The sequence below is a fragment of the Nipponia nippon genome, unplaced genomic scaffold (assembly GCF_047370975.1).
Source record: "Nipponia nippon isolate SJK-2023a ecotype South Korea unplaced genomic scaffold, ASM4737097v1 scaffold_1, whole genome shotgun sequence".
In the NCBI taxonomy this organism is placed as follows: Eukaryota; Metazoa; Chordata; class Aves; order Pelecaniformes; family Threskiornithidae; genus Nipponia; species Nipponia nippon.
The window spans coordinates 143,949,481-143,965,182 of record NW_028262290.1 but is presented as its reverse complement, the minus strand read 5'-3'; the positions used below and the strand labels follow the sequence as shown (position 1 = coordinate 143,965,182).

Genomic DNA, 15,702 nt, shown 5'->3' with positions numbered 1-15,702 from the left:
CACATGTGAAAGTGACATGAATGGATTGTTTGATCCTCTCTCCATGTCATATATCGTCTGAATTGCATTTGTGGCAAAGCAGACATGGTACGGCATGATGGTGGAGCTTAAGAGGACGTTGAAGGACTCTGTGCCAGTGTAGTGATATGTGCAAATAATCTACTATTATGTAGTCAAGGAAATAAAACTGGAAACAAATAGTATGGCTTCTGGGAAGGGGTTTTAATAAGAGACTACACATTGTATCATGTAGATGGCCCTGTAGCTCCACCTGCAGAAGCCATGCAGTAGAAGGTGGGAAGAGGTGGACATCAACATTCAGGAAGTGGAGAAAAGACTGTTGTGCTTGTGCAGCTGCTTGAGTTGGAGAGGACTTGGAGATGGGTGGAAACACAGGCAGGAGTGCAGGGAGCAGGAGTGTGAAAGTGTCTGGGTGGGGCTGGAAGAAGCTGAGGAGGCCCTGAGACAGCCTTCCTCTGTGGCCTTGGGATGGTAGGTCAAATCCCAGCGCGCCTCCGCTTCCCCTTCCAGCTTGAAAAATAGAAACTGAATGGGAGCACGATGTGAGGCTGAATGAAGGAAAAGGCATGCAGTGTTTTGAATTGCCTTGTGCTTTTATTTATTACTTGTTCTAATAATTTTGTCAATAACTGACTGAATGTGATTAATAATGTGATAAAGCGAATATTCAAGGCAGTATCTTTCACGTACGCCGGTAACTAGGGATGGTGGTCCAGCAAGCATAACTAAGCTTTTCCTTTTGAAATATAATTATTAACTAGTAATTATGTATGGAAGTCATTTTCTTTAATAAGTCTCTTCTGTTCTGGCATTCTGGAAGGAAATGCTGAGGGCACCAAAGCAATGCAAGCAATTCTCTGTACAATGTGCCCTGCCTTCTGCCCAGACGCAATTAAAATTACTAAATAATGAAAACTGGCATGTTCTTTTGTTAAACGCTTGACAAGTGATTTAAGGGGAAAAGTGAGTATAGATAGCAAAAACTACAAAGCTTCTCAGACCCTAATAATAAATTGAAGCATTAGACTTCCTTGCAAAAATCTTCAAGGTATGATGTTATAAGCGTTTCCCTTACAGTACACCAAATAATGGTGGTGCTGCTAAAACAGTAGCAGGATTTAGCCCTGGAAGGCTTGTGTAACAAATTCTGTAAGAGTGAAAGAATAATGAAGATACGAGCTCAGAGCAGGGACGTTTATTTTTTGATGTTGCCTAGCAACTTCAAAAACAAAATTGTAATATTAACTTAAATATGATGAATTTTTAAACCCGTGTGTATTGTGGGGAGGGGAGGAGGAAAGTAATCTCTACCAATATTCAAGAAGGAATTTTTCAACTTCCCATTTCAGTGGCTTTTAGCTTTTCAGAAAATGAACAAAAGTAAAACCAAAAAACCCATCCTTTTGTAGTAAAACTTCCCATGCTAAATGCAGATTAGAGGTGATTTTTGGTTGAAAGACGAAATCTGATAAGCAGCTTTCAGCTGGTAGAATGAAAAGCTACAATTTATGTATGTCAGAACATGCTTTAGGAAGTTATTTTCACAAACTTGCCCTTGATTAACTCTCCATAATAACACTGCCATTTGAAGTGTCTAAATCAATTACTTCTAGAAACACTGTTAGTGTGTTTGGGATATCCTTTGCTGTCCCACACTCTGTCTGATAACAACCTGCCTCATTCCTTTTGACACGTATATCTCCATTTAACTGTGACTCTCTGCCTAAGCAGGGCAATCTTACAAGACATCATAGACATCACAGAAGAGATCTGTGCTGAAGAAAGGCACTTCTCATTAACGAATATTTATTTAAAACATCTATGCTATTAAGTAGTACAGTTAAAAGTATCTTTCTTTTCTTTCCAAAACCCTTTTGTCCAGGGAAGATAATCTTGTGAATAAAAATAAATTCATATAATGGGATTATGCTTAATTTGCTCTCTGGCTAATTAAATCCTTTTATTTGTCAAACCTATTGGATGGAAATAATTTGTGCTGTAAATAGCACAGTTTTGGTTCCCTGCTTGAGTGGGATTGCATGATCCTGTCACCAGTTAAAAGAAACAAAATAAAAAGCAAACAGTATTTGATCACTGGAAGAGCTTCCTACCAAAAGCTCACACGTAAAAGTAATTTATTGAAAAAAACCACCATAGCTACCATATATTTAAACACTAGCAATATTTAGACTTTATGACTGTCCTTAGGGGAAGCCACTGGCTACAGCACGCTCCTCTGACAGTCATTTACCAGAAGTGTTTTGATCAGTGATAGGAAGAATGCACAATCACCGTCAGCAGAAGTCACTGCAGCAGTAATGATCTGAGAGGCTCTGAAATGGTCAGCTTGGAAAGTTCAACCTGAAGTAAGCAGTATTCTGCATCCTCCCGAAGAGCCGAGTTCTGTGCCGGGGTGCCAGCCTGCAAACTCGCCTTGCAGCCAGCACACACGGCGAAGAGGGGAATTTGTCTCCTTTCTTCTTGACTTCCATAGGAGTCACACGGGTCTCTCTAGAGCAGATGGCCTGGTGTGGCAGGCCTGCCTGAACGAAGCGCGGTCCTGCCTCACGTAAGCCCATAGGACGTTTGCCATTTGCTTGAGCTGGAGCAGCGCGGGATTGTCAGCATGCACGGTCACGCACATGGAAGCCAGAGAGGCGTACGATTCCCTGGATTTCACTACAGATTAATTTAAACTAATAAGGTCTGGCTTTCAAATATGGAAGTAATGTCTTATGCAGAGGCATCGTGCATCTAGACTACAAAAGCAGATCCATTTGTGCTGCCTGGATCCAGCAAGCTGTCACAGTGAGTAGTTAGTGTCTTTGAAGATAATAGGACGTCTCTTTTCTGGGCAGACTGGCTGTACATGTGGTGACCTGACTGTGCGGGGAAGTAGTCTAGAATAGCTGTTCTGTAATGGCTTTTCTGCAACAGCTGCCCATCTGGACACTCTCCTTGCTGAAAGTGCCATTTTCAATCCGATTTAGAAGAAAACTAAATTAAATTACAAAAAAGGCATTTTGAGTGCAGAATGTGTGTTGAAACGGAGATTTAAAGTGCAAACCTTTTGCTGTTAAATTTACTCATGATAACCCCCTCTTGCCGCCATTGGCAAGTCCTAAAAGCTGCCCAAGATAAATAAGCATGTTCATCAGAATCAAAGTTGCTGTAAAGTATTAAGATGCTTCTCTCTAGCAGAATTTATTTCTCCTGCTCTGCTGAAATCTTCAACTTGTCTCTGATATTTTGGTATTTTTGCAGCCAGATGGAGCCCAGCTTTCTTTATCTGATTGTTTTTTGATTTGTATTTCTTTTAAAGTACTCTCCTTTTTATATTCTTTGTAGTTTTAATGATGGTAGTTCTCTTACCTTGCTTTTAAGTTACATATATGGAGGAGTGCTGGGTAGCTGTTTTATAAGCTTTTTAAGAAGAAATTTGTTAAATGACACCATTTATTCCAAAAAGTCAGTAACACTAAATTTAATTTTGGTGAGGAAAGAGTTAAGAAACTTCTTGGTTCTCCCCCTGCCATTAGTTTGAGCCAGGAGACAGCTCCCCTGACTTGAATCCTGGATCAGCATGTTGGCTCCACTGAGCAGTAATAGAGGAAAAAGAGGAAGAGAAATGTAAAAATGATCTATAAGCAAGAATGTCTCTATATATAGAAGTTTTCCGTGAAGCACCAGACACTCTTTTAAGAATTAATGGCAAATTGGCCCAAATCATGCAGTGCTTACAAACTATACTGAGCTTGCTGTTTCTGCTCCAAAGATGCATTGACATGTTTTCTTTGGAACTACACAACCAGTCTTGAACAAAAATGATCAGTTCCATTACATCCATCTATTTGTACTGCTTTTTACTTATAATCCTGTATTGCTTGTTACTTAACAATTATTGCACATCATGTATAAAACTTCATAAGCAGTGAAGCCAGTTGATTGTGCTGACTTGGGCGGGGGAGGAAGTAGATGTTATCGGATATTTGGAGAATAACAAGTGAAATTGTCATAACACTTGGCCATGCAGGGAGGTAAGACCCCTCTTCCCTCCTAAATCCTTCTGCTTAGTTCTCCTGCAGTTGTAATCCTGCCTGCACAGAAAAAAATGAATGCTGCTTGCCCTTACTCCAGTTGCAGGCTAGTGGATAGGAAAGGACAGAAAAACGGAAGAAGTTCTTTACTCACTGCCCTCCAGTCTCCTCCCTTACTTACAAAAGCAAGTACGTGAGGACACAGAAGAGGGTAATTAGCTGCATTTTTAGAACAGGAAAACGTCTTGTTTCCTGCTGCAAGGAAAAATCTGGGATGGGATAGGGAATTCATTCTCGAGGCTGCACAGCAATGAACTCGTGCTTACTCAAGGCAGCTTGAAATGCTAGAGCATAGCCAGTAAGTACAATGCGATTGGGTTTTTGCTCAGTAGAAGGCCCAACATTAGTAATTACAGCAATGTAGGGAGCTACGAGAACACTGCTTGGTGTTTAATGGTAGTTGAAAAGCAACCAGGATATTAGAACCTATAAAGGATGAAATACGAGAGAGACCTGGAAACGCCCGGATGGATTTGCAGAATACTGAAGGCATATCAGTTCCCTCCAGTAATACTATGTTGGCTTTTGGCTATTTGATCGCACAAGAAACAATACAGGACTTTGTGTTTCAACTGTTTCCACTCAAACCTGTTTTGCTGCTGATGTTGTGAAAGATGGAGTTTTTTATTCTCTTCATCCCACCCTGTGGGAGGATGCTCTGTTTTATTAGTGGACTATTGGTAAGAGATGGTGGAAGTATAAGAGGCGAGTTTATCACCAAAGGGTTGGACCAGGAAAGTATTAAAAAAGGCAGCTGATGAGATTGTGTACCTGTGGTTCCCAGGAACCCACACTTGGTATTGTCCTGATGAAGGAACTTGGGGCAGTGCCATTTAAAAAGTAATTCTTTTCTAGCTGTCATCACATACTCACGTGTAGGGTATGGTCAACAAAAGCTTCATCACTCTTGTTTAAAGATGACCAATATCGGATATATCTGTTACACTTTTGAAATTCTTAACTGTCCATAACAAAGAGAGGGAATTGCATTTTTCCTTAGTGTTACACAGACCAATACATTTCCTCAAGTATATCCAGTGGTTAGCAAAAATGGGTGACCTAAATGAGCAGAAGACAAGCATGAAACCTGACTGACCTTGTGCAGTAGACTCTATTGTTTGCTTCCGTTGCAAATACAGGGATTCCTTTCGTTGCTAAAATATGAGCAATCTGAGCTGCTGCTTGCTTGGCAGGACGGCAACGGAGCTCTGCTCGCAGCGGTAAGAGTGCAGCCTGTTAGCTTCTTGATCACTGCATTGTGCAAGAAGCGTATTACTGAGCAAAAGGCTTTTACAGAGGCATTAGGAGGATTGTGTTCATTAGAATGCAGTGTAATGTGAATAAGGCAAGCTGGACACAAGTTCCCTCTAGTGAGGGAATCAATAATAGCTTCTGCTCAAGGAGGTGACTATAAAAATAGACTACGAAGATAATGAACTTCGCAAAATTACATACAGACGTGTTCTGCTTGTGTGTGAATTTAAAGGGCTTAGAAACAGTAAGAGAAGTATGGAAAGCATGAAGAATTCATCACCCAGGTCCTTCCGTTCTTTTTGTTTATCAGCACTTTTATATCTCTTTTAGTCTTAAAGTTTTGTATCACATAGTTGCGTATTTGAAGAGTTGGTGCATATTCTCATTGTCCAAACCTTGCAGAAAAAAACTTACAAAGTTTTAGCCTACAGGAGTTTTCTTACCAAATGGCATTTTAGGCACAAGATAGAAGCAGTTTTTGACCCTACGGGCTGTTTTTCACTTGTGGTTCAGGGCTATTAGTACGGCATCTTCCCCAAAAGTGCACGGGTAGAAAATCTGAAGGGATAGTGGTCACTTCGGTGGAGAAAACGAATTTACTTTTCCTAGTTTTCCAGAAACTGTGGACAATTCAATTCTATTCTTCCTGATAATGTTTCCCTAAAAGAGGTAAACTAATGGCTACATCAAGGTGCGACAGTTATGGATGCCATATGTGCAAATCTGTATACGCAGATTTTGGTCCTTTGGTACTGTGAATCAAAATTACTTGTCTTGTGTGACCTTGTTTATGAAATAACAGATTATTGCTACCCTATACAGACTGGAAATGATACTTGGAAATCTGAAAATTGTATCAGTAGTTCCTTTCCCCTGTTGCCCACAAATTCAGTTTGGTTGCAAATACAGAGCCACTATCTGGCAATAATAGTCACCTCGATCTAGAAATCCTCTCAAACCTCTATTTTTCTAAACCTTTCACTATATTCAAACGGGTTTATTATTAGCCAAAGATGGTGGAGTTTAAAGATGTACTTACATAGGAAAAATGAGTAGTAGAGAGGAAATAAATACTCAGAAAAGCCATTCTCATATGTACAGGGTTTGCACAGATGGATAATCTAAGGAACACAGAGGAAATAATCAGGATCTCAGTGGTATTAAAAAAACAAAACAACATCAGCATCTCTTCTGTGTCCTGCACTCACTGCTAAGTGTTCAGACGACTGTCATCCACAAATGTTCATGCTTAGTCCTGAGTGACGTCTGATGCAAAGCACCATTTCGGGAATTACATGCAGGAGACTATTTAAAGGAAAGGGAATCACAAGTACAAGATGCAGCTTGCCTTTAAAGTGAGCATTTGAAGCTGAGTAAGGTAAATGCAGCGTTCTGTCCCCCCTTTGCACAGAAATACAGAGCTGCACTACAGAAGTGCAGAGGGGTTTATCCCTTCTCTGTGCACAGATCAGCTGTACTGGTGGTGGCCACCAAAGTGTGTGAAGAACCTCCTTAGCGATGTAAAGCCCTCTGTTACGGCACCCACTGGAGATGCCAAGCCAGGCATCTGCAGCTTCAGGAGACGCTGCCTGGCACCAGGGGTGGCTTCCCAGCGACTGCTCTCAGTGTCCAGGCCAGCAATTTGGTGTTTCTTTCAAAGAAAATAAATATGGGAGCAGTCTACAAGCCATACTGGACATTTAATATATCAAAAACTAAGGTGAATTTTTCTCCTACAGCCCCAGGATCAGCAGTCTTAATGAATTGCAAAAAGGCATCCAGCTGATTCAGTTGTAAAAGTTCTTTGTAGCCCAATTTTTGCAACAGAATTTATCTTCTGAAAGTAGAACAGCTCTCAACTAATGCAGATTGTCAGTCTGGACTACTTAAGAGTTATGTCTACTTAAACACATTGCTTTAAAACTGTCAATCTTATTTATTTTGAAATGACCATTTGATAATTCTAAAAAATCTATTCCATTTCTTTTGAGAAACATGTTTTGAAAAAATCATCATCCCTTACCAAACAGTATTCCTGGATGTATGCACATTCTGAATGACTAATGTTGCTGAATCAAACTGATGGTGCAAATTAATTCTACATTTATTGGTAGTAACATTCATAAGCTTGTTTTCTGTATAGGAAAACCAACATTTTGAGGATGTATTTTCTTCAGTCTTCTAGAAGTTGACAGCCAGAGCTGATAGAAAGTTGGTGTGCAGAACTCACATGTGGTCTGGGAGACGTCATTTCTCTTGAATACAGTTTTTAAGTGGGCTGTCTACATATAATCAGCTTCAGGAATATCCTTCTTCAAAAAAGGGGAATCTAATACGACAATATTTTCTTTTAACCCTTTTTGAAGATGTATTAGTTTTATTTAATCTTAAACGTTTTTTGCGTGCAAAGCTTCTGAGAAGGCCACAGGCATGACTGCTTGCGGGAGCTCTCAAATGCCAGTGACAAGAAGGCGCAGTCTCCCACTTCACAGCAAGGCACACAATCCCTACAGCACATTGATAGGTTTTGTTACTGCTTGCTTTTCCGCTTGTTTGCAGAGGAAGGTGTGAATATATCTGTAACACCTTCCTACAATCTTTACGTTTACAGGGACATGGCTGAAGAGTAGTTTGGGCCTTGTACAACAAGAAGGAAATCAGTTGACTTGGACTTATATTGCACCTCAGCTGGGCTACTGGGTTGCAGCTATGTCACCTACTATCCCAGGTAAGATGGAATTGAATTTTATTGATATTTGCAGCATTGAGTAATTATTTATTCATATATAATGTTTATATTTTTCAGAATGACCTCATCTGAGATGCCACAGCTTGATCAATAATGGATTATTAGAAAACAGAAAGCTGAAAGTAAAGGGCTAAAATCTTTTGGGGATTGTGGGGGAAAACCCTTGTGCTCAAAATCTCTAAGTCATTTCAATGGGAAACTTTTTAAAGTGCTTTGATGCATTTATGTCACCACTGCCTGGTAGAGCCATTGCTAGAAAACGAGGGGAGTTATAACATCAATGTATTGGTGTTCCAGCAGGTAGAAAAATATGTGCTGTGAAGTTTCTGTATGGAAACTCCCAAAGAAAAGGATTCACCTAAGACCAGCATCATCCTGGGTTAGACACGTACTAATGGATTGATTGATTGTAACTTTTTTTTTTTTTTTTTACGCTGAAGATGCCCATTTTGCCCTGACTTACGCTTTGCATCATCTTGGTGACTGATTTACACTGCAAATAACTTCGTGTCCAAGTGCTAGTATTAGCAGACTGGCATTAGTAGATGAGCTGACTGGTTGCCATCTGCAAGCCTCTTGGCATAACTGCAGAAAATCACTTTGAACTAGGCATTATACGTACTTCTGTGCCTGTGGAGATTGTGAATGTTGCAGCTTGCTCTTCGTTTTTTCTGTCTGTGGCTGCCTCAGATTTCTTAGTATTAGTTCTTCAGCAACCACTAATCAGAGATACCTCTGTGTATAAAAGAGCCAATCAATCCAACAAAAAACTCCTCCTCTTACAGGTTTTCTTTATTAAGTTTTCTGGATGAAAACCAAATACAGTAGGAACGAAAACATTCTTGCTTTGGCTGTGCAAGCTAAACAAACTGTATCTAACCAGCAAAACAAACTCTAACGTGAGGACTGTTTTTGAAGTCTGCTTGTATATGCCATGAAGTTGTATATGCAGAGCATTTGGAGGTTTTTGCTGTGTTATACCTTATGCAAGCTTTTTATTTGAGGTTATATTAAATGAAACTGCTGGAATATTCAGCTGATTCATTGGTGAACAGAGTGTAGAGGCAGGTGCAGATCTGAATAAACTATCGTATTGAATTTAATGGAATTTTACAAAATAATTGTACTTTAAGAAAAAGCAACTGCTCTGAGACAAACATATCCCAGTACAGCTCTGTCCCAGACTGCAAGGAAGTTATACTAGTCATAAAATTGTGCCTGTAACTCTAAGGTTAGAAGGCCTGTAACTCTAACAGGAGAAGGCTTATTTGTCCTTCCAGTTTAACTTGTATGGCAGAATTTCTACTTGTATTTTATTTTTGCTTCTTTCTGAGGGCTAGAGCTGGGTTCCTAAAACTTTGTTGCAATGGGAACAACATTTTCATGAAAAATTCAAATGATTTATCTCTTCTTTTTGCTTAATGTCCTGAAGCAACAGTATCAATCAATTATGCAAAGGTAGTGGCAGGACAGAATGTATAAATATTTAGATTTCCCAAATGCAATATGCTTGATGTTGTTTTTAATCGGGTTAATGTCTTTTTGCTTATTTTATCTCCTCATTGAATCTATTTGATTTCTTATCTCAAAAAATGGACAAAAATGAGCTTTGTATTCCTAGCAGTGGCTCTACAGAGCACTCAAGATCCACAGATGAGGTTTCACAAACCTCATGATCTAAAACCTTAATGTTGGCCAAGTTTGCTGTCCTTCACAGTACATGCATGTTACTCTGTCAGCTGGTGCTGTACCTCCTTGCCTGCAGATGAAAATTTGGGCCTTTATTTCAAAATCATGATAAGGATTTTACAGACCAACAGGGTTACACATGCATAATTGTGAACAGATGCTGTCCACATGTGTGCATTCCTTTGTATGTTAGAACATTTACTAAGCATTATTGAAACCTGGAGTTACAACACTGTTTCACTAGTGGCCTGGTTTTTTAAAGCTACTGAAGTTGGGCTTGGCTTGGCTTGATCTAGACTTAGGAGCACCAGCACATCTTCCAATGAATCCTGTACTGCACTGTATGTACTGTTTAGTGCAAAGCACCACAAATGTTAAAGAGAAGTTGTTGGCCACAGTGCTGCTACATGCATTACAGTGCTGGAAGATGCTGCGAAGGCTTTTCTCCAGTGATGAGAGCTTTGGCGCACTGTGTCGGCATCAGGACCTGGAAGGCAGCATTCAGTGATGCATGCTCCCATTGAAACTAACTGCTTTTCCACAGAATGATCTATTTGGACTTGCAGTCATGAAAACCAGCACATGCTTTTTCCACAACTTGCTCCCTTCGCCAGAGATGGTCTGCTCGATAGGCACCAGGGCTATGAGCGGCAGTGTTGCTCACTTAGCACCGATAACAGGGGAAGATGTCCCTCTCTGTTTAAAGTGTTGTTCCTCTTCCTGTTTGCAGGTTGTTACAGGTCTAAATTCTCTTTTCTGGCCTTCCAGGTCCCGTTGTAACACACGACATTACCAGCTATCACACAATGTTTCTTTTGGCAATTTTAGGAGGGATGGCTCTCATACTTCTAGTCTTGCTGTGTCTGCTTTTGTATTATTGCAGGTAAGATTCACCATCCTGGTTACTTAGTTCGTGTTGGAAGTGTAAGCTTTTTTGTGCTCATGAAATTAAAAGATTTTGTACTGAAACATTTTTACTTGGGAAAAAAAAAAGGCAAGCAAGCACTTGAAGAAAAAAGAAACAGATCAAATTTCATATGTGCCTGTTTACATGCAGCATATACAGTTGCTGATTTTGGTAAGATGGTAGTTGAATGAATTGCACAGCTTGTACCTGTGTTTTCCTTGTAAGATGTTCTAAAACCTCCTATTGAACATAGGCATAGGTACAAGATCTCTGTCATTGTACCTGTTCTGCACTTGCAAGTGATCTTTTTATTAGTCTTATATTAAAATGAATGTTAAACTCTTATCAGCAAGTGAATATTAATGAGTGATTTTGTATTTGCCTCCTCCAGACATTTGCTCCAATTTGTAATTGGTGCTTGACATATTTCCCAATTGACATTAGTTATTCTTTAATTTTATCTTTGCTGCTGGAATAAGCTTTTAATTGTTAGGTTTTGTAACAAAATCTCAATTCCCCTAATATTAATCACTGCTTAAAAATCTCCCATTAAGACACACTTGCTATTCTTTTTTCTGTGTACAACAGTCATAAATGTGTAACTTCTTTTGTTACCGGCTTTTATAGAAGAAAATGTTTAAGACCACGTCAGCATCATAAGAAACTGCAACTTTCCACAGCACTGGACACTTCTAAAAAGGATCAAGCAACCTCTATGTCCCATATAAATTTAATATTTTCACGTCGCGAGTCAGAATTTCCTGGCGGGCTGTCTGTTGCTAGCAACGGACACACTGAAAACTCAGGTGCAAAGGAATTAATCAGTGCTGTCCACATGGAGATGGTATCACCTAGTGGAGAAGCAGATATGCATACACCTATGCTCAAACACTCATTCAGTACTTCCCAGGAGTTTAGCTCCCGAGAAGAGCTGCTCTCTGACAAGGAGAAAGACAAGAGCAGAATTTCCTTGGATGACCTGACGCCCAGCGGGTCTCTAAGAAAAGACTATCACAAATCAGCAGATAGTTTTCCTTTAAAGCCAAGAAAATCTACAGAAACAGCTGAAGGCTATGAGTCCCCTATCAAAGATGAGTATAGGAGAAGTTACAATGCTATGCTGTCTCAGCCTTTATTTGAAAAGCAAGAAAGAGAAATTCAAGTATCTATGAACCATATTGCTACTGGAAGTAAATACAATATTCAGGAACAAATATACCCCGCACCTTCAGCCCCTGAAAAAGAGCTGCTGGACTGCAGACCTACTGATTGTATGATGTCTCGTTCAGTTGACCACCTTGAAAGACCTACATCTTTCCCTCGACCAGGTCAGTTAATCTGCTGCAATTCTGTTGACCAAGTCAATGACAGTGTTTACAGAAAAGTTTTGCCTGCATTGGTCATCCCAGGTCATTACATGAAATTGCCAGGAGAACACCCTTTTGTTAGCCAGCCGCTGGTTGTCCCAGCTGACCAGCAGATTGATATAGAAAGACTTCAGGCTGAGCTTCCTAACCCTCATGCACGGCTCTTTCCACACCCCCCACAACAGCTGCAACCCCAGCAGTTAGCATCCCAAGCAATATCTCAGCAACATTTGCAAGATGCAGGTGCAGCTGAGTGGAGTCAACAGAATGCTTCCATGTCTGAATCTATTTCCATTCCTGCTTCACTTAATGATGCATCCCTGGCTCAAATGAATAGTGAAGTGCAGCTTCTTACAGAAAAGGCTTTGATGGAATTAGGAGGTGGAAAGCCATTGCCTCATCCTCGAGCGTGGTTTGTTTCTCTAGATGGACGTTCGAATGCTCACGTTAGACATTCATACATCGATCTCCAAAGAGCTGGTAGGAATGGGAGTAACGATGCCAGTTTGGACTCTGGTGTTGACATGAATGAACCAAAATCTGCCCGAAAGGGAAGAGGAGATCATCTGTCTGCGCCACAGAGTCACCCACCAGTGCAAGAGCACCAGCAGAGAGAGCGGAAGGCTTCAGATAGCACAGCTTACACACAACTTGTGTACTTGGATGATATGGACCAAAGTGGCAGCGAGTGTGGAACAGCAGTTTGTAGCCCTGAGGACAATGCTCTACGATGCCTACTAGAAGGCACTAGTAAAAGAGGTGGTGTGCAGCTGCCCAGCCTGCAGGAGGAAACGAGAACTGTGGATACCAAACCAGAGCCATTAACTAGTCCTGAACACGGAACATCAGTTCAAGATGATGAGGAGGATGAGGAGGATGAGGAAGATGACCAAGGTGAAGATAAGAAGAGTCCTTGGCAGAAACGAGAGGAAAGACCACTAATGACTTTCAATCTAAAGTGAGCTATTGTGAAAATCCACCATTCAGTGGAGTATAAAATTGCCAAATATTCTTTCTGTGGAAGTGCTTGATTGGTTTTTTTTCTTTTTTTTTATTGTGGAGAGAAAAGAGAAAAACAAACTGTGGTGAGCAACATTTGAAAGAACTTAAATGCATTACTGTGTAAATGTTAGAAAAGAATTAAAATCATTCCTCTGATGTAACGGCTGCCTCCAGTGAGATAGCTGAACAAAGAGTGTGATTGTTGTTCCATATACTTGATATTGGTCATCCAGGATGTTGAAAATACTGACAAATTGTTTTGGTTTGTTTATGACCTCAATCTCCTTATGAATGGGAGCTGGTAAAGCTTTTGTTTTGTAGGCCAATTTTATGTTGATAATGCTACTGAAAGTATCTTAAGAGTTTGGCACATGGTGTCCAAAATTGTGCATTATCTCAATGAAAGGCTATGCATTGCTGCTTTTAGTAATATGTTGCTTATACTATGCTTTTCTTAATTTTACAAGTTGGTTGTAAACATTTTATGTCCTTTATTATAAACTACTCAGCAATTCATTTTAATGTAAAACTGCAGGAAACTTGAGTAGCATCCCTTAGCATTGAAGCCTTTTTATGAAACCAAACTGAACTTTGTGTCGACTAAGATTCCTCCAATTCTGGTCCCATTTACTCAAAGTGCCTTTTTTACAGTAACAATGAACAGTCCCTTCTTTTGCTAACTCCTTTTAATTGACCCCATTTGGGATTTTATAAACTTCTGAACTCTTACCTTTTCTTTTAAGCTGCATGCCAAGAGTCCCATTTTGTGCTGAGCATTTCTCATTTCAAGACAGTGTATTCGGTAGCTATCATGTATATTGTGGATTCTGTTTAGCCAGGATAGACTTAGAAGACATTTTAAAGGGCCCAGAGTAGCCAAGAAGATAGTTTCATTGACTGTATATATTGTTAGTTTCCTCTGGAATCATACGAGCTAATCATGCTCATATAAAATGGACTATAGACCGAGCAAGTGGACTGAATGTGTCTAGAAAAATTTTGGGAAAAAAAAAAAAAAATGTACTATCCAAAAGTGCCAGAATGACTCTTCTGTGCTTTCTCCATACAGAGCTGCTTGGTTATCCAAAAATTATAATAGAAAATAAACTGCAAAAAATATCTTTGTGGATTTTTTTCTCTGTTGGTGGTCATCACATTATTTTATATTATTTAATAAGAAGAATACTTTGGTTTCAATTTTGCTGTGCATATTTATGCCTGTGTGAATTACTAACACACTTTCTTATGCAGTTCTCATGAACTTCAGTCAATACTGAAATTGAGATCCCTTTTCAGAAAAGCATCCTCCCTATCTTGATAAATATGTAACTATTTTGCTTAAGTATCACTGAAGACTTCGGAAATGAAATCCTGGTATCACCAGAATTGTCTGCAGAGTCATGCTTCCCGTGGGACCAGTTTTCTTGCTGAGATTTCTGCGGGTACTCACACTTACTGCACGCTTCTGACTCCTTCATGAATTGGGTTCAAAGAAGGGAAAGTATGAGACTTCCACTTTTGTGGAATCCTTCGTATACAGTCAGTTTATCATGTTTCATTTGATTATTTTTATGCAGCATTAGCAGCAGTCATGCTTAATAAAGTTAATTATTATGTAATCTCTAAAGTGATCAGAGAAAGTGTTATATAGTTCCTATTTAATTTTTTAATAATAAGCCCTGACTCAGATTCATTGCCCTTTTTTTCAGTAGATTTCAAAGTTTTCTTAGGAGGCCAGTGTTTTAATGTCCATCTTACTGAATGTCTTACCTGGGAGTCTGGGCTCGAGCCAGGAACTGAATCCTGATTTCCTAGTTCACAGTTCAGTGCTCCTCTCTATCCACAAAGCCACATCACCTCTGTTTTGCTTTAATTCATGTTTGGAAGTGGTATATGTTGTAAAAGAAATCTAAAATAATATTTGTGGAGTGCATTGAATATTGAAATCACTGTATTAGCAGTAAGTTATGTTTTAGACATCACATGCGTTCCAGGTCCTTTCCTGTTCTGTTTAGGAATTTTGCTACTGACCACACGCGAACTGGCTCTGGCGTCTGGGGTGCTCATGGTCAGTCTGTGCAAGGTCGCTGAACAGAAAAACACTACTTTAAAGGAATAGTATTTATCGGATGTCATTAAGTGCTGGTAATACAGTGTCACTTATTAATCAGAACGCTGCGTCAAGTAAACATTCTGGTTAAGATTTCCGCATACTAGAATTATTATGCTATTTAATTTTCAACTTTCTGTTGTCTTAAATCTGTCATTTTTAATTACATTCTTTTTCAGATTCCTTCACAAAGTTTCCATCGTTATTATCTTGTAAAGTGAGATTGTTGCTATTAAATTGCAGTGGTTGTTTCTTTAATTGTGTTGGTTTTATGTTCAAAACACATAGTTTGTTGGTTTGATGATTTGTGGTCCGACTGCAGCAAATATATGTGAACAAACACAATATGGATATTTTGCAAATCTGCCTTAAAATAGTAGTTTTTAAATTGCTAGCCATGTAGTAGTTTGATTTTGCAGAATATGTAGTTTATGAAATATAATTCTCAGTATATCCAACACATCTGAGCCACATGTTAAATGAAACTGGAACAGAGCAACACCGAT

At 39.5% G+C, this 15,702-nt stretch overlaps 1 protein-coding gene across 4 annotated transcripts in view; it reads left to right on the top strand.

Annotated features, from left to right (window-relative positions):
- Positions 1-14,205, top strand: part of FAM171A1 (family with sequence similarity 171 member A1) — a 91,358-nt gene extending 77,153 nt beyond the window's left edge. For 3 of the 4 annotated variants that reach the window (XM_087775746.1, XM_087775764.1, XM_087775773.1), the window contains 3 exons: positions 7,984-8,100; positions 10,579-10,693; positions 11,345-14,205. In XM_087775746.1, coding sequence (XP_087631872.1) covers positions 7,984-8,100; positions 10,579-10,693; positions 11,345-13,046 — 1,934 coding nt within the window. In that variant the 3' untranslated portion in view covers positions 13,047-14,205. The remainder of the gene's footprint in view (positions 1-7,983; positions 8,101-10,578; positions 10,694-11,344) is intronic. The other variant, XM_087775754.1, reaches the window with a different exon arrangement.
- The last annotated feature ends 1,497 nt before the right edge of the window (positions 14,206-15,702 follow it).